The 26,316-nt window shown below is 48.8% G+C and overlaps 1 protein-coding gene across 5 annotated transcripts in view; it reads left to right on the forward strand.

The window, feature by feature from the left end:
• The first annotated feature begins 169 nt into the window (after positions 1-169).
• The window catches only part of MLLT6 (MLLT6, PHD finger containing), a 74,225-nt gene continuing 48,078 nt past the window's right edge, over positions 170-26,316 (forward strand). The window contains exons 1-7 of one of the 5 annotated variants that reach the window (XM_034755664.1): positions 170-594; positions 5,664-5,743; positions 12,018-12,072; positions 15,374-15,483; positions 17,324-17,427; positions 18,323-18,416; positions 21,383-21,505. In XM_034755664.1, the coding sequence (XP_034611555.1) occupies positions 486-594; positions 5,664-5,743; positions 12,018-12,072; positions 15,374-15,483; positions 17,324-17,427; positions 18,323-18,416; positions 21,383-21,505 (675 nt within the window). In that variant the 5' untranslated portion in view covers positions 170-485. The remainder of the gene's footprint in view (positions 595-5,663; positions 5,744-12,017; positions 12,073-15,373; positions 15,484-17,323; positions 17,428-18,322; positions 18,417-21,382; positions 21,506-26,316) is intronic. The other 4 variants (XM_034755665.1, XM_034755668.1, XM_034755666.1 and 1 more) reach the window with 4 other exon arrangements.

A 26,316-nucleotide genomic window follows, 5' to 3' on the forward strand; every position in this document is an offset into this window, starting at 1 on the left:
CCGCATTTTGGAAACACGTAGGGGTGCACATTTAGATTCCTGGTCAGTTTCCAAGGGGAAAGATGCTAAAGGGAGGAAGGAGGGGAGAAGAAGAAGAAGAAGAAAAAAAGCTCCCTACCCAGTCAGGCGGCAGTCCCTGAACCTAAGATTTTACAGGTTTCAGAGTAGCAGAGCTTCTACGTAGCCATGATTGCTGTGTAGACTGGAGAGCTTGTATGTGTGTGCGTGTGTGTGTGAGTGTGTGTGTGTGCCTGTGTGTGTGGATGGGAATGTGCCACCCTCCAGCGCCTGCCTGAGCCCTTAGCCAGCGCCTGTTCTCCTTGATTGTCTCCTGGCAGGAACAATGTGGGTTTGCACTGGGGGTCCCAGACCCCTGTCCCCGCCTGTGGAAACCGTGTGAAAGGCAGAAGGGGGCAACGCACGGAGGAGGAGGAGTGTGTCCGTAGCAGGAGGAGGGGTGGAAAAAAGGAAGCCCTCATGGAAGTATGAAGGAGATGGTGGGAGGCTGCTGTGTTTGTTCTGACGAGAGAGGATGGGCAGAGAACCCGCTGGTCTATTGCGATGGACACGGTTGCAACGTGGCTGTACATCAAGGTAAGGCAGGGAGGGGAAGACCCCCCTCTCCCCAGCGCCGGGCTTGGCTTGTGGGGAGTGGAAGGGGTGTGGGGAGAAGGGGGGGGGGGAACCAGATCCCCGCCCCCCTCCCACGCCGACCTTTCCAGGCACACAACAGGGATGGGAAGCTCTGAGCCATCCCGAGCTGGGGGAGGGGGGGGGCTTTGTTTTATCCCTATTGTTCGAAATAACGGTATTATTGATGGGCCCGGCTGCGGGGTAGGGGACTATGCCCAGGTGGCGGAGCAGGGAGCAGGAGGAGAAGCGGTTTGGGGACCCTGGTGTGTGTCTACATTGGGGTGGGAGTGAAGCGGGGGTGGGTTTTTTGAGGGAGGGGCGCTAAGTGGGGAGTGGGTTCTTAGCCCCGGGTGCTGGGTTTTTTTTGGGGGGGGCGGGTTCGCCCAAGCAGCAGCACGCAAACGGGAGTCTCCCGGGTTGTTTACTATCCGCTGTTGTTATGATTAGGAGCAGGGTAAACTCTGGGAGTCGTTAGCACGGAGCAGTGACCTCTGGCTGTGTTTCCCCGGCTTCCTTCCGGAGGACTGTGTGTTTATTCGGAGGGACCGAGGTGGGACGTCGGTGGGGACAGGACAGGGTGACCAGATGTCCCGATTGTATAGGGACAGTCCCCATTTTGGGGTCTTTTTCTTATATGGGCTCCTATTACCCCTCCCTCCCCCCCCCCACTCCCTGTCCCGATTTTTCACACTTGCTGTCTGGTCACCCCAGGACAGGAGCCTTAGGGAAAGTGGGGGGGGGTTTGTGGGGGTGGATCTGATGGGAGGGGCAGACCCCCGCTGTGGAGGCGGGGCAGGGGCTTGCAGAGGTGACAGAAAGGCAGGGAAAGGGACCGGCGCTGGCTGCGTTAGCAGATTATTAACGTGGGGGCGGGCGGGCCGCAGGATTGCGAAGGGGGTCAAAAGACGTCGCTTGGCAAGTGTTTCTTCAGCTCCCCGCTGCACATGGCTGGGTTATTAATGCCTCCCCGGAATGAGTTAACCCTTTCGAGGGGCAGCACCGTCGGGACCCTCTCCCAGGCTGGGTTCTGCAGAGGGAGGCAGCCCCACTTATCCCGCCCCCCATCCCCAGTAAGGATCACTTGCATTTGGACATGAGTTTACATACAGGGCAGCACACACCCGAGCTGGAAATGTTGCCCTCCTCAGATCTGTGGGAAATAGTTGTTTTAGTGGAAGCCCAGCAGAAGGAGAGATGGTGAAAAGCTGAAGGAGCATAAGATTATCATGTGATTTTTGTTTAATAATAGAAAGTATCCTGGCCTCACCTGGTGTCTGTCTATCATCATACATAAGCCAATATCTAATCTATCTCTCTATCTATCTATCCCCATACACAGCCATCTATCTATCTATCTATCTATCTATCTATCTATCTATCTATCTATCTATCTATCTATCTATCTATCTATCTATCTATCTATCCAGTGCACTGCCCTAAGTGCCCCAGTAACAAGGAGGCAAGTGAAACCAGACACTCACTACACTCTCCAATGAACTCACACAGCAAAATGGAAAAAAAATAATAATAAAAAGACAAAAACAGTATTTCACCCGTGGGCAAACACTTCTCCCAAATGATCACTTTGTATCTGAGCTCTGAATCCTCCTCAAAGGAAATCTGCCCAACACTTTCAAACGCCAAGCCTCAGAACTTAAATTTGTAACCCTGCTAGACACCAAAAACCATGGACTTAATAAAGACACCAGATTTATGGCTCATAACAACAATCTGTAACTCACTAATCCTCCTTTGTCCTAGGACATCAGAGGTGATGACTGCTCACTTCTCCTTGAATGATCTCTTGCAACATGTGCTAACTCCTGATCTGTTCCACCTTATATTTAGCTGTGACACTCCCAGACCTGAAGAAGAGCTCTGTGTAAGCCCTAAAGCTTGTCTCTCTCACCAACAAAAGACATTACCTCACCCACCTGGTTTCTCTTTCTCCTTATTATATATAAACCAATAACCATCATTATTATATATAAGCCAATATCTATCTATTGTACCCCAATATTTCTTTTTCTCTTGTTCTCTTTCTTTCTAGACTTTCTTATACAAGTTGCTGTGATTGGGAAGTTGGGCATTCTTCTGTGGCTTATACGCCATGCTCACACCTGTAAAAAGAGGTCATTTGCAACCAGGCGAGCAAGGGGAAGTTAAACAGAAGAAGCAGAGCTTGCAGGGGAATTCTCCTGACAATCAGACGCAGTGCCTCCTATCATAAAAGAGTTTATTCCAGGATGCCTCTAATGATCTGTTAGCATGTAGCTAGTCACTTTGAAATGACACTGGCTTGTTGTTTTAATGTCACTGGTGTAACTCTTCTACTTCCTATTTTTGTAATACCAGAAACTTGAGGATATTTGTCTTCACTACTGATTATTGGGACTGGGGGGAAGAAGGCATTGGCTTCTGTGCCCCACCCCTGGCCCTGAACATTAACACATATGCTTTTAATTGGTAACTAGGACCGTTCCCACTTTTACGGTGCTTTATGATTCTGAAGTGTCTTTGTATACAAGCCAATGCAATTATATTGGGACTGTATATGTTTACTACTTGCTGCAGAGACAGCAGAGCAGGCACAGAACGTTGTTTTGGTAGGGCCTACAAAATCAACTTTTAGTTTATAAAAGCCTGAGTCATAAAGTAGTGTATAAAGTATCCTACAAACTAGATATTTAGACCTGGAAGACTTGCCTCCTTCAGGTTATAATAATTTTAAGGGACATCCTATTTGATATCCAGAAACCTTGGCACCCTCCCTTACTACCTATGAACTACCTATGAACATGGCATTTGGATATGATTTTGGCATACTTTAAATTTTCTCTTCCAAATAGAGTTGCTTTGTTAATTTATCTCTTTGTGCTTTTTCAACACCTGCAAAGATAAACCATGTTTAGCTTTTGACTGCATGAATAAAATAGAGCCAAAAACAAGCCTACTTTAAAACGTCACATTAGAGCTGGTCAAAAAATGGAATGGAATTTTTTGTGAAAAATGTTCTCCCTTTTTGTTACTCAAAATTACATTTTTCAACAAAAGTCTCATCAAAATGCAAATGAAGAACATTTCCAACTCTGGCCCATGTCCAGTTTATATTTTCTTTCTTTCTCGCTTCTTGTTCAAGCAACAGGCAGGGAAACTAATAATGTCTTCAGCTGAGTGTTTGCCTCTGGCCGTAAGCCCATTGCTAAAGATGGACCCAAGGCACTCCTCTGTCATAGTTTCTATTTTCTTATATGTATGCCTTGGCTCGACCTGGAGTGAGCCAGCCCTTTCAGTTTAACTCCACCACCCCCATTTTTTCCCCCTGGCTCACATAAAATCTCAGACATTAGAGAAATGGAGAAAACTTATTGTGGCCCTGCCCCATCTATCCCCAGGGAACATCACACGAGTGCTTCCCGCATTATATTTTCAGATGCTTTGTCCAACCTAGTTTCAATGGTGGGGACTCCATTCCAACTGTCAGCTCAGCTTTGAAGGTTGAGTAAGGAGGATGTAATTTGTTCTTTGCTGACGGGTCCCTACATCCTAGCTGGAGCATGAATGACCCTACCCCTGTCTTCTCTTTGCTTCTGTTGCTTTAAACCCACATGCATCCTTCCAGAGTCAGCAACACTTTCTTAAAATCCAGCAAGTACATCCCTTGATGGGTTAGATAGAGGCACTGCTGCTGAAGGAGGTAGGGCATCCTCATGTGACATCACCAGTCCTTGGAAAGGATTATAATGGCCGGGATGTTGGCTTGCCCCATGGCAGAAGGGAAGCAGGCCGATTATAAAGGAGAGAGCTTCTGTTGACACAGAGGAAGCTGGAGACAATCAGTCATGCTGGGAGAGCAAAGAGAGGGGAACATTTTGATAAGAGTAGGGTAAAAATATGAAGATTTCCTGGATGCTAGCTGGAGGCTGTTACATTAAAATGGAGTTTGTTCCCCACATTGGTCCAAAATAGCCCAGATTTGGTGACCTTCCTGGCATGCTGAAAAAGGCATCTCTTTGACAGGGTTTTTGGAGAGGGCTAAGGGTATGCTTCTTACAGTGATGAAGAAATGGTAGAGATTTTATAGTTGTCTGGCTGGCAAAGTTCCTGGTGAAACGATTGCTTTAATGCTGCTGTGATTTTACTGTATTATTAATGATGGTTAGGGCACCTAGAGCCTTGGATAGGAGTCTTTTTAATTATTTTAAATCTAAATAAAGCAGAACCTGGTGGATTTGAAATTGGCTGGGGATTGTGGGAGACGTCTCTCCACTCCATTTAGGCCAGATTTTCCAATGAGCTCAGCTCTCATTCGGGCCAGATTTTTCAGAAGCTTTCTGCATGTTGGGTGCTGACCTCTTCTGAAAGTCTGGCCCGATGTGTCACAGTGGAACTGCTGAGTACTTTGGAAAACTTGGTCACTTATTTAAGTGCTGAGCTCAGCTGAAGATCTGGCCTCAGTTGTGGATCTAAGGAGAATGTTCCTTATCTTTAAAGCCCTCCTCTGCAGCCTAGAGCTAACTGCATGCCAGGAAGCTGCTATGGTCCTGTAGCAAGGCCTTAGGTTTGAGAGCCAGACAATCCTGGGTTTTATTCCCCAGTCTGCCAGTAAGGCAAGTCAGTTTGCTGCCTTGTGCCTGCGTTTACAGGGTGAAACTCCACAACCTGTGTTATGCTGCAGGTCAGACTAGAATTAGATGACCTAATGGTCCCTTTGGGCCTTCAGACTGGCTCTCTTTTTACAATGCACTAGGGTCTGCAGGTCTGACCAGAGCCAGAGGATGTTCTACAACAGATTTGTGGGGATGGGAGAGAGAGGTGGATGTACAGTATTGTGTTGCCTGGTGATGGGAGTCGGGAGGATAAGCTGCTGTTTAATTTTAATTTTTGCTCTTGTAATTTAAGTCTGGCTGCCTATAGCTTTGGAGAGACAGCCCCCCTCCCCTCTTTTTTGTTTGTTTGTGTATGAATCTGAATAATTTAAACAAACAATGAAAAAGCCGAATTAATTTTCTCCTGCTTCCCCCTCACAGCTTGCTATGGAATTGTCCAGGTTCCCACCGGACCCTGGTTCTGTCGAAAATGTGAATCTCAAGAGAGAGCCGCTAGGGTGGTGAGTACGAATCACACCTGTCTTTACAGTGACTAGATTATTCTTGCATCTGAAGAAGTGAGGCTCTTACCCACGAAAGCTTATGCTCCCCATACTTCTGTTAGTCTTAAAGGTGCCACAGGACCCTCTGTTGCTTTTTATAGATTATTCTGTTCCCCCTTTACTCCCCAGGAGTGGTCCAGTGGGGTTGGAAGTGGAACTCAGGAGATGTGGGTTCTCATCCCAGCTCTGCTGATAACCTTAGCCAAGTTACTGAAATGTTCTTCCTCCTATTGAAGTTTAATAAGATTTGAGTGCCTAACTCCCTTTGAAATTCCCGGCTTGATTTAAATCAAGCCCATCTTGTACAGACAAGGCCAGAATCAATATAAGCCTTCTTTTAAGAGTGCCCATGCAGCCTTTGTCACTGGTTTAACTACATTATTTTAAATCACAGCTTTAGTTAAACTAATGTAGACAAACCCTTGCTATGTATTTGTGCAGCACCTATCACAGTAGGGCCCCCAGTCTCAGCTGGGGATTGTAGGGGTCCTGGCAATACAATTATAGCTGTTTCACAGATGGGCACACAGAAGTGAAGTGAGTTGGCAAAGAGCTCACGCTTAGGGCTTGTCTACACTGCAGAGTAGTAAATGGAAGAGTTAGGAAGAGAACCCATGTCTCCTGGCTTGCAGACCCCAACTCTAACCATTAGATCCCACCCCCTGTTGGAACCGGGACTGCAAACAAGACCTGACTCCCAGACCCCGCCCCTTCTCTAACCACTGGGAAATGCTGCTTTTATATACACTGCGGTAAAGAGTCTGGAATGTGCCTGAAGGTGGTTTTATCTCACGCAAATAGTTTCCTAACAGAGGGTCAGGACAGGAACGGTAATCTGGATTTCACGCCCCTCCTCCCCCTCGCCTGTGCGGAGGGAAGGACACCCTGCTGTGTTAGTTACAATGCAAACAGTGTCTAAGCTGAAATAATATACGAGCACATGCAAGTCCTCCTCGGGGGGGCCCCTCACCTGTGAACCTTGCGAGGACTGTAATGTTTCAGCAGGAGACTATGACCCACAATCTACCTTTAAGATAGCAGGAGAATAAAGGCCCTGCAGGTGGTTTCTCTTTTAACGCACCCTTGGTGAAATCTGTTGGACAATGCATAGTGGGCTTCAGTCATGGCATTCATTCATGTGACATTCAATCCCAGCTCCATAATAACCGGACAGTGATAATCTTATTTCCTAAGACGAGCAGGGGGTGACTGCCTATCTAAATCTCTTACCTTATGTGTGTTAGACGCCAGCCATCCTAACAGCAGATGCACAGATGGGTAAATACCTAGAAAGAGTCTAGTCCTTTGATGTAGGAAGCCGTGCATCTGGTGATCAGAGTGAGGGACTGACTCAGCTCTTGTGAGTTCTATGCTGAGCTCTGCTAGCTCGTTACTATGTGGCCTTGTATACCACAACACAGTGCACTGGGAAGTACACTAAGATCTAGAAGACGTGGGTTGTGTTCCTGGCACTGCCAGAGTCTGGCGGCTTTGCTGTACCCTCGTTTCCTCCTCTTTAAGAGGAAAATGATCTGCCTTGGTTGCAAAACGCTGCTGTAGAAGTGCAAGATGTTCTTAGGATCCATTGGCATCCATATCTCACGTGCAGTGATTGGCTCTGAGCTGAACTACACCGAGAAATAACAGGCAGCCTCTAAGAAGGTTTTGCACTTACCTAGCTCTCGCCACATGAGAATCTCAAAGCACTTTATAAAGATTAAACCTTACCTCCCCCCAAAACATGAATTGGGTGAATATTTATGGCCTCGTTACAAATGGGGGAACTAAAGCACAGGGAAATATATGACTTGCCCAGGGTTTAAAACCTAGATCTTGAGATTCCATACCCCTGCTCTGACCACACTCCCTCGAGCTGGGAAGAGAATCCAGGAGGCCTCGCTCCCAGTTCCCCGCTCTAACCATTAGGCTGTACTCCCTGCTCTAGGATTCCTAACCTCTAGGCCCCCCGCTCTAACTTTTAGGTTCTGTTCCTTTCACGGAGCTGGAAAGAGAACCCAGGAGGCTAGACTAGAGACCATGTTGGTTGAATGTAAGGAAGAAGTACTGCTAATCCCTACTCAGAACCCCTCCTCAAATTCACAGGTCCCTAAAGGATGCTGTAGAAGTTAGTGTGCTTACAGTAAGCAACTGAAAACCTATTCCACTTTGTAATCAAATTGTCTGGGAAGCCCAGTGAGCTGTAATGGCCCGGAGGGCGGCTTTAGCTGTCTTTTAGAAGCAGGGCTATTAAAAGTCTTGTGTGGGACTGTTAACCCCTCTTGTTATGATCAGAGCTTTGCTAATCGCATGGTGGGAGAGACACTTTGATCTAAGGGTTGGAGGGGAGAGTGTAGGGGCCTTTTCAAGTGCAAATTTCTTATTACAGGGCTTCGGTTTACTCTGTTCTCTCTGGGCTTTGCTGGAGTTTCCATGCGGATCATGGGAGCAGCTCTCCAGTGCCCTCTCTGGCAATCCCAGCCCAGTCAGCAGCGCTGTGCAATGCAGCCATGATTATTCAAATACCAAAACAATACCCAGTGTCTTTCATTCTTGTGGCGGGGGGTGGCGGGGGGAGGGCTGACTGCTGAGTTCCTGATGGACTCTGCCATTTCCCCCCACGTTTCTTATTATTTTTAATGTGATTTAGTGCTGGTGAAAGTTGGCTGTTTGACAACCCATGAGATTTGAGTCTCTTATTTATCCAGAGAGTAGGTACAGCATAGGCCAGGAGAGCAGAAGCTTCCCAAACACACACACACACACACACACATTAATGTGTATTGCACTAGAGATCAGAGACCAGGGCCCCTGTGATGCTAGCGGCTGCTCAAATACAACTACAAGATGATTACAGAGTAAGGGTCTGATTCTCCATTGTCATGCCTCTTCTGCAGTCATTGACACCAGACCAAAGTGGGTGTGAAACATTATCAAATCGGAGTGGTCGGATCAGACGCCCAGTTTGCACTGGTGCAAAGTGCATGGTGATACAGAATCAGGCCCTGGTGCAGCTATCCTGTTGCAAACCCCTCCTGTAGACACAGCTTGCCGCTGGTGCAGCATGATTTCCTCTGTTTTGAAACGGGTTTAATCTGCCCTGGGGCAAATTGTGTGTGTTCCACCAGCATAAAGCACATCTGCACACTGGCTAACACCCCAGTGTAGCAAAGAGCTCAAGCCTATAGAAGAGGTTACCTCCAGGGGGCAGAGAGGAGTTGGGTCTCCAGGGCCCCTTCAACTATAGATGTTTTTGCTGAGAATGCCAAAAGGGAGCAATTGTTTGTTGCTAACTGTGATGGTGATTTTTCTAACTCGGGACACTATTCCACTGAGGAGCGGAATCTCTAGAGCTTGTTACATACAGCAAACCCAAACAAGGGCCCCACATCCACTACCTTCCCCCCCAGCTCATGTTGATGGACCCCATAACTACAGCTGGTCATAAATTTTCAGTGGAAACATTTTTTTTTTGACAGAAAATGGCTTTTTCAACAAAATGGACATTTTCGCCAAAAAAAAAAAATAATCCGTTTTTCATTGAAAATTTTCGGGGTTTGGATTTTTCATCCCAAACTTGAAAAACTTAAAAGAAAAATGTCAATAAAAATAGAAAATACATTTTGTTTGCCCTTAATTTTTTCAGGGGAGGAAAAAAAATAATTTCTCTCCTGCAGCCTCTTTTCATAAACATTAGTGCGAGGTTGGAGGCACAAGTTTGCCAGCATCAGACACGCTCCTGGGAATACACATTTGGTGTAGAATCCACACCAGTATTGGCCCAGCCATCTTGAAAGCTCATTGTGGGTTGGGGTCGTCCAACCAGGGAGCATGTGAGCCCTCACCTATCACAAATAGCCAGTGATATAACACAGTGTGGAAAGAATTAATACTGGGACTCACCATCCGCTGTGGGGTGCTGGGTGGATCCTTTGTCTGGGGCAGGGTGTGTTAATGAGTCTCCACTTCCATTGTCCCCTACGGCCATTTTAATTAGTGCAGCCAGGTGTGTGTTCTTGACTGTTCCCCCCTGGTGGCTTCCTTTGCTGGAACTGCAGGGGGCTGGCTGGGTTTGGGCAGGTCTCGCCTCCCCTCACAGCCGGAGGGCATTTCCTCAGCCCCTTTTGGCTCCAGCAGCCTCCCTGGTTGTGGGGCTCCCTCTCCTGCTTCCGGAGAGGCTGGTGGAGATGGGAAGCAGGCCCAGGAAGGACCCGCAGCCTGGTGTGAGGCAGCGAGTTGGTCCTGGGGGGCTGGTGGTGCTGTGGAGGGGGTCCGGGGCTGAGTTGGGTCTCGTCTCCTCCCCGTCCGCCATGGCCATTTCTCTCAATGGGGCCAGCCCCCCTCACCGCCACACTGCACTATCTCTGGGGCCACTTCCTCACTCTCTGGGCTGCCTGCCCCTTTCCCTTCTCCACACCGGGCAGCCGACCCTCGCCCACTGAGGCCCGCTCGGTGACCGGCTGAGGGAAGATGGTGAAAGGTGAGTGGGGGGCTCCAGCCATTGGTCAGAAGGAGAGCTGGGGCGGGGCTCCCTTTGGAATTCCGGCCTCTGCATCCCGGTGAGTCCTGCAGCCCTGGGCAGAGCGCCTGCGCTAGGGTGACCAGATGTCCTGATTTTATTGGGACAGTCCCGATATTTGGGGCTTTTTCCTATATAGGCTCCTATTACCCTCCCGTCCCGATTTTTCACACTTTCTATCTGGTTAGCCTTTATGACCCACCCATATTATGTGAAATAATTTCCCATTACAGGTATAAAAATTGGTGCCTGGGCCCTGATAAACCATGGACTGAAAAAGGTGCAGGATTTTTTGAATTCATTGTTTCCTGCGGATGCTTTGCCCATCTTTGAGCTGAAACCCTCCAAGCGCATTTCACACAGTCATTCATAACTCTTGGGCTTTCAGGCATTGCCACACTCAGCGTGGCAATGCCTAACTGATTTAAGAGTCTAAATCTCTTTTTCAAAAGGGATTGAGGCACTTAGGAGCTAAAATTGCATTGACAGTTGATAGGATTTAGGTGTGGCAACACTGACCACAGCAGCGCCTAAATAACTTTAAAAATCTGCTCCTTGGTCACTACTGACTGAGGCTGGACCAGTGACCTAGCAATGAAAGATGCAGTATCCCCTGAACTAGCATCCTTCCACCAAGTGTGTTATCACAATGAGGCAAATAGAAAAGTGACCCTGGCTTAGATCCTCAGCTTGTGTGAATCACCATTGTATTACTGAAATCTATGGAGCGATACCAGTGGTTCTCAGCCCCTGGAGGTACGCAGAGGTCTTCCAGCAGGTCCCTCAACTCACCTAGCTATTTGCCTAGTTTTACAACAAGCGACATGAAAAACACTAGCAAAGTGAGTACAAACTAAAATTTCATACAGACAATGACTTATTTATACTGCTCTCTATTACTATACACTGAAACCTAAGTGCAATATTTATATTCCAGCTGGTTTAGTTTATAATTATATGGTAAAAATGAGAAAATCAGCAATTTTTCAGTACTGGTGTGGCTGTGACACTTTTGTATTTTTGTGTCTGATTTTGTAAGCAAGTCGTTTTTAAGTGGGGTGACACTTGGAAGTACGCAAGACAAATCAGACTCCTGAAAGGGGTCCAGTCATCTGGAAAGGTTGAGAGCCACTGAGCTACACCAATTTACACCAGTTAAGGATCCGGGCTCTTAATCACTCATTGGATCCCTCTGGTGTAAATGCAGCACTCTGGTATGAGAGAGATAAGGTCAGTGTGGTAACATTTTATTGGACCAACTTCTGGTGGAGGAAGGTACAAACTTCCGATCTACACAGAGCGCTTCTTCAGGTTGGGGGCCGGAAGCCGAACAGCTCAGATGGAAGGAAGCAGAGTGACTCAGACACTTTTACTTCCTTCCCCAGACCTGAAGAAGAGCTCTGTGTAGCTCAGAAAGTTTATACCTTCCACCAACAGAAGTTGGTCCAAGATGTTACCTCCCCCACCTTGCCTCTCTCATGTCCTAGGACCAACATGGCTACAACACTTCAAACACTTTGGTATTGCAGACAGGACAATATCTGGCTCTGCTATGGAGTATCCTCTGCCCCCCCCTCCCCCTCCCCCCCCCACACTTCCTCTCAGTGAAGAAAACATCATCCCACATAATCCAGCCGTGTGCTAAATGAGAACATCTCTGTCCCCCATCCCCTACCAGGAATCACACTAACCTCATTGTTTCTGTTTGCTTTCAAGAGATGCGAGCTGTGTCCCCACAAAGACGGAGCCCTGAAACGGACCGACAATGGAGGTAAATGCCCCTGCACAGAGTAGCCAGCGTGCTTTCTCATTGCATTGTCTGCTGGGGTGATGGCAGCACCAGTTCTGGATGCAGAGTAGTGGTTAACAACCCAGAAATTACTGCACTCTTTGTCCATCTAGGTTGCCAGTGCTGGATGCAGTCTAGGTTGCCAACCAGTGGACAATGCTGAATGCTCCAGAGGAAGGAGTAACATCTCCCCTATCATACACATATGTACCTCCTAATGTACCTACAAAGGCAACACTATTTGCTGGAAAAAAATCCTTCCTGATCCCCAGCTGATATTCTGGTTTATGCCCTGAAGCATGGGGATGGCCTTTGTAATTTTCACCTAAGCTAGTGTCACTGCAGATGCGGCTATTGTTCCTATAAATATATAACCTACTAAACTATTTACTTCAATCATATGCTGTAGCAGTGAGTTACAAAGGTTAATTATGCTGGAGAGAACACCTCCCAGTAGGGATAAGAGGGGAATTGATTCTCCGAGAGAGCTATTCAATCCTTGCCCTCTCTGCTGAGACTTCCAGCAAAGGAGTTGGTTAGTGGGGAGGCAGCATGGCCTAGTGGATAAAGAAGAGGTTCTGTTCCTAGTTCTGTCACTGGGTTGCTGGGTGACCTTGGGCAAATCACTTCTCCTTCCTGTAACTTAGTTTTTCCCCATCTATAAAATAGGGAAAATGATACTTCCTTGGTAAAATCCCTAAAGATCTATGGAGGAATAAGAGCTAGGTATTCTTATCATCATTACTAGTGGCTGTTGGGATGATGGTTCAACTTGGGCACTTGTCCCCAAGTAACTGGACTGAGACCCTGCAACTCATTGCACAGAAACATCTGAAGAGCCCTCAGGTGGCAGCAGTGACTAATGAATAGATGTGGAAGGTTGAGATTTTTATCGGTAAATGTCAGTAAATGTTGAGTTCACCGTACACACACAAACTGGTGAAAAAATATTTCCATCGATAATTAAAATGCACAGATAGGCAAAGTAAGAAAAATGCTGCTTGAGAACTTCTTAGAATTTGATTTAAGGATATTTACTTTGTATAGTTTGATGTGATGTTGACAATTTTTGTGTGAACGGTTAGTAAGCTTTAAGTCTATGAATCTCAATGCCTAGTGTCGATAGATAATTATTGTCTGACCTCTGCTATTGTCTGACCCCCCCCCAGAATGTCCCGCCATTATGAAATTTTTAATAGATAACAATTGAAAATAACTGCTTAAAAATAAACATAGATAGTAGATATTGACGTTATCAAAATATACAAATTGAATTTTGCCAAGCCTACTAATCACCTAGGCTACGTCTGAGCCAGTCAGCTAAACCTGAAAAAGTTCAGTTCTTTTTAAGGTGGAATGTTTTCATTTTGGATGGGCTGCCCCTGTTGGATGGAAGGCAAATCATGGTCCTGACCTGCAAGAAATTTGTGGCTCAGGTACAGGAGTTCTCTGGTCTGGAAGAAGTGGGTGTAGGGGATTTGTGTACCTCTGGAACAAGGCAGCCCCTGCTGGCTGGCCTTCAGACTGGCAATAGCATAGGCTCCCATGGAACTTCATTGCTCTGTTCTCTGGGCTGCAGTAGCCATGAGAAAGTCAGGGCTGAGATAGGCAAATGACGAGGCAGGGGTGAGGGTGGGAAGAGGGGGAAAACAGTTGCCCGGTCTTCCCACATAGGCACTTGGCAGGGTGGTCAGTACCTGTCCCAGAGCTGACCTGTCCAAAACATGGGGAGGGTAATGCTGGTCCCAGAGGTAGCTGGGCCCGAGCAGGCTAGATGAGCAATGTCGGCCCCTTTGGGATGGGCAGGATGGGATGGTGCAGGGCGCAGATCAGTCAGGGTGGACAGCGCCCACCCTGGTCTTCACAAGCCTCAGAATGAGAGAGGAAAAGAAGCAAAGGGAGCTGTCCCACACTGCAGAGTTTCCTTCCCCATTATCAGGCGTCCCCAGTCTCTTGCTGCCTTGAAGCATGATGGAGTTTGGTCTCAATGCCCACGGCTTGCAGCCAGCAATGTAATCAGCTCTTCAGAGCGGCTGTTACTTCTTCAGAGTTGTTTATTTCCCTGCAGTGCTGGTGTGCCTGCCCCTGGGTCGCACTGAGGCCATCAGGGAGTTGGCTCAAACTGAGAGAGCTTTTCTTTGATGTCTTCCCAGTTTCGGGAAGGAGCTCATGAGGGCCCCTAAGCGGCAGAGAAGGGACCTTAAAGGCGGTAGGACCACCAGGTAGAGCCAGCTACACAATAGCGGCCTTGCCACAAGGTTAAGGGCACAACTGCAAAAGCCAAAGTACCACGTTGGGGGATTGTATTGTAATAACAGGATAGTCTTCTTCCAACAACGTTATGATGTGGTTTGGGCTGTGCCGACAGGAACTAGAAGTGTTATAACCATGTCACTGGATAGCGTGACAGCCCCACTGCTTACAGGGCAGTAAGATGATCCCGTAACAGCGGAGTTTGGTCCCGTCTAAATGGGCCAGACCATACTGTGTGCTATCAAGATTCCTCCCAACGTGGTAGATTAGCTAGTGGAGAGGGACCCTAACTGTCTCGCTGAGCTAATGCTGTCCCAGGCAGGGTGGAGATTCTGCTTCTGCACCTTGTGGAGAGTTGTCCTTCTCCCAGGTGGCTGGTGGTTCTGGCTGGTCTGCAACAATCTGGGCTTCAGATCTCGAGTGTGTCATTTGGGAGGAGGAGTGGACATTCTAAACCTGCTCTCCCCAAGAAATCTCTGTCCCTTTAGTTAAAATTTGAAGGTGGTATCTAGCCATCTGTCTGTCTACAGAGGATGGCGATCAGTTGTTCTTCATGTTCACCGAGGGTGGGACAGGAAGGAATCAGCTTAATTTGAAGCACGACAGTGTAGGTCAGATATTAGGAATACATTTCTAACTCTAAGAATAATGAACAGGCTACCGAGGGAGGCTGTGGAATTCCCATCATTGGAGGTTTTTAAGAACAGATTGGACAACCTCCTGTTAGAGATGGTCTAGGTATAATTCCTCTTGCCTCAACATGTGGGGATGGACAAGATGAACTTGAGGTCCCTTCCAGTCCTATCTGTCTCTCTTTCTCTCTCCCCATCCACTGATCATCACCATAGGATCTGATCTGAGTTCCTAACAAAATTTTCCCAAAGGCCAGGATGTGATTTAGTTTAGTTCCTGCCCTTCCAGCCTCCCCCGAACCTTAATTCCATCCCGCTGCCTGTTTGCTGTCCTCCCCAGGTCTCTGGCATCTCATGGGGGCCTGCTGTGATCTTCTCTCTCCCGTTTGCCTCCCCAGGCTGGGCCCATGTCGTCTGTGCTCTGTACATCCCCGAGGTGCAGTTCGCCAACGTGCTGACCATGGAGCCGATTGTCCTGCAGTACGTACCTCACGACCGTTTCAGCAAGGTGAGGCTGCCTGAGGAGGAAGAAGAGTTATTAGAGCTAAAAGACACGGTTGTCACAAGAACAAATGGGGTTAAACTGGCCATGAATAAACTTAGACTGGAAGTTAGAAGAAGGATTCTGACCATCAGAGGAGTCCCTCTAGGAGCAGTGGGGAGAGCAAACAACCTAACTAGTTTTAAAATGGAGCTTGATAGAGTTATGAACAGGATGATATGACAGCCTGCCAACCCCTGAGCACACCCCCTTGTGGCATGGCATGGCCCCAGTGCTTAATTCGTGCCAGGGCTCAGCCCTGGCGCCTCTAGGCTTGCTGTGTTAGTTATGAAAGTAAAAAAATTGCTTGAGCCCTGGCTCCTCTTTCATTACAAATTAAGCCCTGCGTGGCCCTGCAGGCCCTCTCCTCTCTCTTCCTCTTGTCATGCAATGATTTACTAGTAGACCAGAGTACTTAGACCAAGATTCCGCCCCCTCCGGCCCCAGGAGGCTTATTTATTAACTCTTGCACAGAGTACAAACTCCTTAGCTCCTCAAATCCACCCTTTTTCTGGGAGCTAATTCAGAGAGGCCTCCTCTCCTTAAATTAGACGTCCCACAGTCTCCACCTGGGCCTGTGTGCTCTCAGCCAGGTAGACTTCTACCTCCTGCTAGCATCTCTAGATGCTGCTTTCCATGAGAGCCTTTTTTCTCTAGGTGCACCCTCCCTCAGCTGAGCTCTTACCTTTTTATCAGGTGCAAGGGGGTTAATTATTGGTGGGGGGCTGGGCTCATTCTCCTTAAAGAAGCCCTTGGTAGGTGAACTGGGCCCTGACTCCTTTTAAAGGGGCCAGCCACCCTGGGACATAAAGGCAGACTCTATGATCCAGGACGTCTGTCAGTCCTTTCTCCCTTTACTCCAGACGCCCCCACCTCCATATGGTCTTTGTTGGGCCTTTTCTAATTCCCTGCATTTCCTATCCACTTTGGGTTCATTTCCAGGTATTTTATTTCCTTTCAAAAACATATAATAAAGGGAAGTCTCATTAGAATTCTAGAATCACAGGGTTAGAAGGGACCACACGGGTCATCTAATCTAATCCCCTGCCAAAATGCAAGATTTGTTGTGTCTAAACCATCCCAGGCAGATGGCGATGATCCAGCCTCCTTTTGAAAACCTCCAGAGAAGGAGCTTCCATGACTTCTCTAGGCAACCTGTCCCATTATCCTGTGGTTCTTACCATTAGAAAGTGTTTCCTGAGGTTTAATCTAAATCTGCTCTGCCGTAGTTTGAATCCATTGCCTCTTGTCCCGCCCTGTGGCAATTCTTGCAAGTTACCTTCATTTCCCTCCGTTGTCATGGCTCAGCCTCTGACTTGTGCCTTTGCATTCCCATTGCCCTCACCCGGCCCTTGCCCAGAGAACACTTCTCGTTGTGTATGCAATGCCCCATATTGTGGTGTGAGCGGGACGGGGGAGTGGGATTAGACTGCATCTGTCCCCCCTGTATTATTAGGGGATGGCAGGAGTGGTGCTTCATCTACCTCAAGCATTGCAGGGAGAATGGGGCTGGGTCTCCCTTTGACCCACATGTTATGGGGAATTTGTGGGCTGAAGCTCTCTTTGACTCACGGGTTATGGAGAAACATGCGTGGGGAGGAAGGGGAAGGGGAAGGAGGCTGTTATACACCAGTATCAGTGTCACAGGAAGGAACTGACACGGCCCAACGGGGAGGAGTTTGGGAAGGTCTTTGCTGCATATGGAGCAGTGTGCATGGGATGGGGAAGGCCTGTCCTTTGGCTGCCCATTGCATGGCCTCCACGGGCTTAGGGGGACGGCTCACAGGCCTCTGTTTCCTTTCCCCAGACTTGCTATATCTGCGAAGAGCAGGGCAGGGAGAGCAAAGCAGCCTCGGGGGCTTGTATGACCTGCAATCGACATGGCTGCCGGCAAGCCTTCCATGTCACCTGGTGAGTCGCCGCGGTAACGGCCGCCATCCGCTGGTTTCTCTGCCACAGCCTTGAGGCCACGTTAAAGAACAGACAGACCCCACTCCAAGGGGAACTGGGCAAATAACACTGGCTTTATATTTGTGTATGGGGGGGGAATCCCCCCCACAACTATCAGAAGTGGAGGAGATTCCCCCAGGTTGTGTGAAATTTCACAAGAAAGAGGCATTCCCGGGCGGGGTGGTGAGTGCTGGGGAATTCCCTAGGACTGGGTGAAATCCAATGATAGAGAGGCTGACTCACACCCCAAGGATGCTGTTTCACAAGCACAGGGCCTGGAAGAGCTTAATCAGAAATATGTGATTTTTAAGGTCCCGTCTAGGGTGACCAGACAGCAAGTGTGAAAAATTGGGACAGGGGTGGGGGGTAATAGGAGCCCATATAAAAAAAAAGCCCCAAATATCGGCACTGTCCCTATAAAATTGGGACATCTGGTCACCCTCGTCCCATCTCCCATGCACCCTCAGAGCCTGTCAATCACGGGAAGGTTGGAATTTGCGCTGGGAACAGCCTGGCTTCCTTGCTCATGAGATATTGTCCTTGGAATAGTCACATGTCCCTCAGACCAGGCCCCAGCTAAATGCAAAAATTGCAAATAGAGGTGGTAGAAAATGTTCAACATTTCCACTAAAACATTTTGTGAAAATTTTCCCCACCAGCTGAGAGGTTCCAAAGCATCAAATTTTGGTTAAAATTTTCTCCTAACGTTTTTAAAGTCGCCCCACCTCCCCCCATCGCAAACCATTTATTGAACAGGCCAGGATGGGAAGCATCCAACCCCTCACGGGACAGAGCACTCAGCACATGGCCTGTTGAGGTTTATGCTCTGCCACCCTCCCCATCTTGTGTATTTCAGTGCCCAGATGGCCGGCCTCTTGTGTGAAGAGGAGGTCCTGGAAGTCGACAATGTCAAATATTGTGGCTACTGCAAGTATCACTTCAACAAAATGGTGAGTCCCTTTGTTTCGCTGGTAGGGCTTGAAAGGGGAGGCAGCGTCTTGGGGGTTGACCCCGGATCGTCCCAATGCCTGGCAGCGGGAGAGGACCTGAGGACATGTAGACGAGACCGTCAGCCCGTGCCATGGACCACTCCCTGGTTCTCTTGCTCTGACAGGGCTAGCAGAGCCTGCGAGTGGCTACCCTCCCTGACCTTTGACCCAAAGCATTTTAAAACTATGGGGCTGGTTTGGGCCCCCTGCTCCTGCCCCTGTAGGGCACTCTAGGGCCGTAAATAAACCTTAAGGGGCCAGGGGGAAATTCTCCAGGTGCAGGAGCAGGGTAGGGATGATGTAAGCTGCCCATCACTGCTCTGGCCTAGGCAGTGGTGTTGGGACCAGTAGGGGACATGTCAGGGCAGGAGGGAATGTGGTGCTACAGGGCTCTTGGTACTAAGGGGGTTCTGAGCCCATATGTCTTCCTGAAGAGGTTGCTATAAGACAGAGCTGCCCTAATTTATGCCTGGAATCTGGGGTGGCCCAAAGATGGGATAAAGTCACCCAGGAGACGCAGCACAGAATCTGGCCCTATCGATATATACAGCCCCATCAAAATGCAGCCACTTCTGGGGAGGAGGGTGGCACGCTGCCTGGCATTCTGGGTAGATTTGGGGCAAGAGGAACATGGGCTCCTCCCCATTACATCACAAGAGGAATAGGAGGGAGAGGGACCCTTCCCAATTTAGAGCCCCCTTCTCTCCCCAACCCTACTGGAAAGGACACCTAATCCCCTGCACTCTCGGCCCCTCCTTTGTTTGCTGGCCTTTCCCAATCTCCTTCCCGCTTCTCAGGGCTGTCACATTCAGTGTCTAACATCTCCGGCCTCCTCCCCAAAGTCAAACCAGAGGCCACATTCCTGCTATGTGCTCCCTTCATCACCCAAAAAGCAACAGAGGGTCCTGTGGCACCTTTAAGACTAACAGATGTATTGGAGCATAAGCTTTCGTGGGTGAATACCCACTTCGTCAGACGCATGTTGCTTTTTACAGATCCAGACTAACACGGCTACCCCTCTGATACTTCATCACCCAAGACAATCATGGTCCTGTATCTACTTTCCCGATGCACTGATAGACAGCAGGGCTCCCCAGATGCCACCTCACCAGGGGGCTGAGAACAGAGCCTCCCCCACCTAACATCTTATTCAAGAGCATTGGCCTTATCTAGGAAGGGGGCCTGGACATAGAAGCCAAGCGGGGGCGGGGGCGGTGTCTGGTTTGGGCCTATCTACATATATCTACCCGTGTGAGCTAAGCAAGGGTTTAGGGTGGTGCAAATCAGATCAGAGCGCCGTTGCTGGCACAATTCACCTCCTCATCATAGGTAAGCTCCTCTCCTCCTTGCTTACAAAGCTCTCACACCGAGGCTGGGCCTAGCTACTTCCTCCGCCTCATGCGTGTCTTTGTGCATTGGCCATGTGTAGGGCGACCAGATGTCCCGTTTTTATAGGGAAAGTCCCGTTTTGGGGGACTTTTTCTTATATCGGTGGCTATTACCCCCTCACTCCCGTCACGTTTTTTCACAGTTGCTGTCTGGTCACCCTAGCCATGTGGCATACAGGAATTGGATAGTATCCCTTGAAGCAGTCTGTGAACCCTCTAGTGCAGCGGTAGGCAACCTATGGCACACGTGCCGAAGGCGGCACGTGAGCTGATTTTCAGTGGCACTCACACTGCCCGGGTCCTGGCCTCCGGTCCGGGGGGCCTCTGCATTTTAATTTAATTTTAAATGAAGCTTCTTAAACATTTTAAAAACCTTATTTACTTTACATACAACAATAGTTTAGTTATATATTATAGACTTAGAGAAAGAGACCTTCTATAAATGTTAAAATGTGTGACTGGCACGTGAAACCTTAAATTAGAGTGAATAAATGAAGACTCGGCGCACCACTTCTGAAAGGTTGCCGACCCCTGCTCTGGTGGCACTCAGAGCAGAAGTATGCATGTGCAACCAGGCTTGGCATGTCAGCTGTGTGTACTAAACGCACTTGTTGGGCTCCCTGTATGGTTTCTTCACACCATTATTGTTGTGTAAAGGGCAAAAGGCACAAGAGGGGGGATGTGAAGTGGAGCAACATATAAGAAGCGGGAGGTGGGGGAAGGGCAGTCCATCTGACCAGATGGAGAGGGGAAATAAGGGAAAGCATGTCTCATTAATCCCCTGTCCTCGTTCAGCTTGCCCAAGAGGTTGGCAAGCTGTAGATTATCCTGCTTGTAATCTTCTTTCTAGTGAAAGGGTGAAACTCCTCCATCCTCCCTTCCCAAGACTGGTCCAACATGTGCAGATCCAGCAAAGGGCCATGTGGCCCCCGTCTTAGGCCACGTCGACACCACGGGTGTTACAGCGGCACAGCTGCAGTTATGCCATTGTAGAGCTGTAGTGTTAGATGCTTTTACGTCGACAAAAGGGGGCTTTCTGTCCCTGTCGGTAATCCACCTCCCTGAGCAGCGGTAGGTAGGACGAGGGAAGAATTCCTCTGTTGATCTAGCCACACCTACACCAGGGGTTGCCTCGGCTTAGCTACAGCATTCAAGGGTGTGAATTTTTCATACCCCTGAGTAGGGTGACCAGATGGGATGAAGAAAATATCGGGACACATGGGGGGCGGAGGAGTCCCGCTGGTGGAGCAAAAAAAACAAACAGGAGTGCGAAATATTGGGACAAATTGCGTCCCAACCAAACATCGCTCAGGACGTGGGACAAACGCCTAAATATCAGGACGGTCCCGATTTTATCGGGATGTCTGGTCACCCTACCCCTGAGCAACGTAGCTAGGTCGATCTAAATTTTAAGCGTAGCCGAGGCCTTAGTCATGATTTTGCTGAAGTGCTGAAGCTTTGGCCCTGAACTCACTGTTGGCTCTTTGTTTTTTGTCTGTTCTCCATCTCCTCCCCCCACCCCCACCCTGCTTATCTCAGAAGACATTGCGTCACTCTGGAGGCAGCTCCTTCATCGCCGGGAGAAGAAGCCGGTCTGTGTCACCCGCTCAGGAGAAGCCTGTCTCCCACCATGAGAGGCCAAAGAAGGTAATGTTCCCCTTGGTACGTGTCTGTGCATTGAGAGAGCCAGGACTTGATCATATGGGGTGAAGGAGGGGAGAAGAAGGTGTGGAGGACACCGGTATCCTGTCCGATGTGCCATTGCCATCCAAAGGTGGTCACATCTGGAGATTTGCCCGTTGGGCTGTGTTTTCAACTCGCACTCTAGAAATACCTGCTAAATTTGGAAGTATAGCCATGGTGCATGTGAAACGCTGCACGTACAAAAGGAACACGTGCCAGCAGAGGTGCCCATGTAACATGCTTCCCCTCCCTTCCCAGCGGCTGCTCCGTATGGAGGACAACAGTCTACTGCTGCCGCCTGCTAGCAGAGTTACTCCTTTAGCTCAAGTGGGAAGAGTCTGTGCTGTGGTGCTGAAAGCAGTGGGTTCAAATGCAGCTGGTGACTTATGCTCGAGGTTGTTATGCTCACAGACTTAGGAGGCTTTGCTTTCAAGGACCAAGAGGTTATGGGTCAACTTTGGCCAAGTTGTTAATTGGAAACAATAAAATAATTCATAATAACAAGGAAGTGCTTAATTAGTCAAATTAAGCACAGTCACATGGAGCCTGCCCTGCGGTGCAAAACTAGCCAAGGAAATATCTCATTTTGGTTAAATGATTATTCTGAAGAATGTCCCACTCTGTGTCGGTCTGGAAGGATAGTTATTCAAATGAGTAAGATGTGCTGACCGAAATCACGACAGTGTTAATGAGAGAGACAGAGCTGTGCTCTCCTATTGTCCACGTTGATGTCTTCTGAGACTTTATGGATCAAATTCTGCTCTCAGTTATCCTGGTGTAAGTCTGGAGTGACTCTATTGAAGTGGAACCGAGAGCAGAATTCGGCTCATTGTACAAATGCAGCTAATGGTGCCATGCAAACGGGAGCAGGAACTCCTAAGGTCTTTTGCCATGGGTGGTGTCTGGGGATGTCTGGCTTGCTAGCTTTTATTTTGTCTTGTTTTAATACTGCAGCCCTCCATAAATAAATAAACCAATTCAAATCCAGCACCAGCTGGTCATAACCAAACTCCAGAACTCCCTGATGGCGTGTTGGGTGATTTCTATGGAATGAGTTGGGTGGGTCTCAGCCCAGTTCCCAGTGGGCAGGCAAGTCCACCTTAGAAAAGCAACATGGCTGCAATGAACACGCCACCTGACTTCCTTCCTGCCGAGAGGGGCTGAGTGGGTCATGAAGCTTCATCTCCCCTCTCGTCCCTAATGAGGGGTCCCTCCAGATCTGGGTTGAGACACACCAGCAAGTACGTGCGAGCCCCGTGCCGTACTTGATCTGTAGTCGAACAAGGGAGACGTCAATTTCCAGGGATGCTTGTGTAAATTCACATGCACCCAATTGCCGACTCTGAATGGGCAAATTTCCTGGGGTAGACGAAGCTAAGATGCACCGGGATATATTTACTCCTCTTATAAGTTGCAGCTGCTGGGAAGGAGGGAGAGAGAAAGAGCCTCTGTTTCATGGCTAGAGAGAGCTGGAGCTTGGCACAGGGTAAACAGCTGTAATGGAACACGCTATTTTTAGCCAGCACCAGCCAGAGGGGTTGGGGGAGGGGGACGGGATCAGTGTGATTGACAGGAGCTTTGGAGATCCCAGCTGGAATTATAACTGACTGACGCTGCGAAGGTCAGGGACTGTAAGACAGTTCCTATATTTACACAGACTTTGGCAGCGGGGGCAGAAGGGGCGGGATCATTGTCATGTGCGTGGCAGGTAGGAACTTCGGTGGTGCCGGTCTCCAGGCTGAGGTTGGAAAACAGGTTGGCACCGGAGGGGACGCCAGCGCAGGAGGAATGTATGGTTGTTTACAGGCATTTCTGCGACGCTTGCTGCTGTTGTCACGTCTGGGTGCCTCACAGACATGGATGGACTCAGCCCCACAATTCCCCCCAGCCCTGGGGGGATCATCGCTGTGTTTGTACAGCCTTTAGCATAATAGGGCACTGACCCATGATTCCTAGGGCACTACCGCCATGCAAATAAATAATCATAATCGTAATCATTCCCCCATTACAGATGGGGAAACTGAGGCACAAAGAGGGCTAAGTGTAAACCTCCTCTCTCGGGGGGATGAGAGTTGACGTCTGTGTGAGTCATGGGTGCTCAGCAACATATAGGTCCGGCCCCAGTTAGTTGTTAAGGTGCGGGAATTGAAAGAATTGCTACTGAATATAGATGGTGCCTGTACCACAACCATTTAAAGAGTGTCTAAAGCGCTAGTTCCAATCTGTTACTCCCCGAACCTTTCCGCAGTAAGCGTCTAGTGGCTAGATCAGGGGACTGGCCCTCAGGACTCCTGGGTTCTATGCCTGCTTCTACAGATGACCTTGGGCAAGGTCACTTTCCCCCCATTGGCATTGCAAGACTGAGCTGTCTCCTGGGAGCATTGTGAAATGATTCGTGTTTGCAGAGCTCTCTGAGAGTCTGGATGAAAGGGATCTGGGTGTTGGTAGGGTTATACCTTACCATACTGGTAAAGGCCCTCAGCTGTCCTGCCCTCCCCTCTGGCCTTCAGTCAGGAGAGGATTTGAAACCCTGGTAGACTTTGGGTTCATCCTTTGTTGCTAATTATCTGGCTAGCACAGGGTTGTATACTGCTGCCCCTCACTCTAGTATCTAAGCCTCTTCCATATAAAATTGATAGCAATAGCGAAATTCCTAGTAGACTTTATATTGCTATGGAGTTTGTACCCATGGCAGCCAATGATATGGAGCCTTAATTCCAGTACCCACTTTTTAGCTTAGTAGGGAAGCCCTGGACAGGAAGGACTTAAATGAAAAGCCCCAGTCAGATTTAGGAGAAGGGTTTCCACTTGTTTGCCTCAGCCCTGATCAGGTTGCCAACCCACGGTTGCGCCAACCCCCGAGGAAGTCATGTCGCAACACGTTACATCACAGCATGACAACACATCCTCATTCTGTGGTCATGCTGCTTTGGGATGCCCCAGAAAAATGTGAGACTCTTGCCGTCCTGTGAATGTGTGATGGACTCGTGGAAATCAGCACTGGCCCACATGCTGGACGTAGCTTGGGGTTGGAACTAGCTAGACTACCTTAGCCGCAGGGGTAGCACAGCTGTGCCCGCTGTAATTTCCCTGGAGTCAATAGTCTTCAACAAAATTACACAAGAGGTGGATCTTGACCACTGAGTACTACGGGCAACTCTCACAGATGAGATCCTAAAAGGAGGGGATCCTGTCAGCTGTTGCATAGTCATTATAGGTCACACGGCACATTTCAGAGTAAATGGGATTTGCTGCATTATCCCTGGGCAAAATCTTCCTTTTTCTCCACTTTCCCCTGCTGTGCAGCATACGGGGTGCCTTCCATCCCAGAGATGGCTGCATTTCAGCAGAGCTGTATGTGCGTAGGATCATGTGCCAAGGTCCTTACATAGGTCTGAAAGCTGCAGGTGCTTCCTGTTATGTGCTTAATCCCATTGATTTGTAGGGGACTCTTCACCAGGGCCGGCTTTATGAACTGCAGGGCCCGATTTGAATACCCGGCAGCGGTCTGGGGCTTTGGCGGCACTTTGGCGGCAGGAGGTCCGCTCCGGGTCTTCCGCGGCACTGAAGGACCCCCCGCCACCGAAATGCCGCCGAAGACCCGGAGCGGACCGCCACCAGGTGAGTAAAAAAAATTAAAAAGGCACCTAAGGCGCGGGGCCCGATTCCGGGGAGTCGGGGGAATCGGCCTAAAGCCGGCCCTGCTCTTCACTCCCCAGCAGCAATTGTTTGTAACATTAGGATCATGACTTTTTACTTGGTCTTTACTGAAGCAAAGCTCTGACAGAAGTGAAGAGGGAGTCAAAACAGAGTAAAGAAAGAATAAGGAGCCCAGGATTTAGCCCGCTGAATTTGTTAGGAGTTGTGTCTGGGCTTTGCTAAATAAGGGCTCATCGTTTGTACGGAGCGTTCACCACACTGGAAAGAAAAAACCCCAGCACCTGAGTTTCAGAGCTGGAGTCAATTTACTTGAGCTCACAGGGCTTGGGCTATGGGGCTAAAACTAGTAGTGTAGACGTTCCCACTTGGGAGCTGGGGCTCTGGCCCTGACCTCCATAAGCCCGAGTCCATTGGCACAAGCTTTGAGACTCGGTGCCACGGGTTTTTCTTTGCCATGTAGACGTACCCTTTTGGACAATAGACACTGATGGTGTGGCCCTGCTAGCCTGTGTGCCTGTCCCTCTCAGGAACCTCCAAGCCCTCATGGGTTCAGCAACCCAAACATTTCCTTTCTCTTGTGCTGTTCCAAAAATGGGTCGCTCTTGTTTTGAGGCAGTTTGGGTTTTTTCTCCAACCACTCCCAGGGCCTTAGCAAAAGCACCACCATTTATTTCTTTGCCTTGGCCTTTCCAAAGCGCATGCTCATTGCTCAACCCTTCGGGAGCCTGTGTGCATTTTTTTAAAACGATGCTAAGTAACGAGAAAAGGCTGGATGACATCCGGCGGTTGAATGAGGTACAGATGCCCGCGCCCCATCTCCCATATGTCGGCTGTGAAACTTTAAAAAACAGCCATGCTCTGTATGCTGAAGTTTATTATGCACCTGAAGTTCCCAGGAATGGATGGAAACAGAGACTGCTTCCTCTATGAAGTGGTGGACATTCTAAAAAATATATATGACAGGCCAGATCCTCAACCACTGTTGTTATTATTATTCATATTGCAGCATTACCTAGTTGTCATAACCCAGGTCAAGGCCCCATTGTGCTGGGTATTCTACATCCATATAGTAAGAATCAGTCCCTGCCCCCAAAGAGTTTATCATCTAAATATAGGAAGGAAATGACTTG

The sequence above is a fragment of the Trachemys scripta genome, chromosome 23 (assembly GCF_013100865.1).
Source record: "Trachemys scripta elegans isolate TJP31775 chromosome 23, CAS_Tse_1.0, whole genome shotgun sequence".
Classification (NCBI taxonomy): domain Eukaryota; kingdom Metazoa; phylum Chordata; order Testudines; family Emydidae; genus Trachemys; species Trachemys scripta.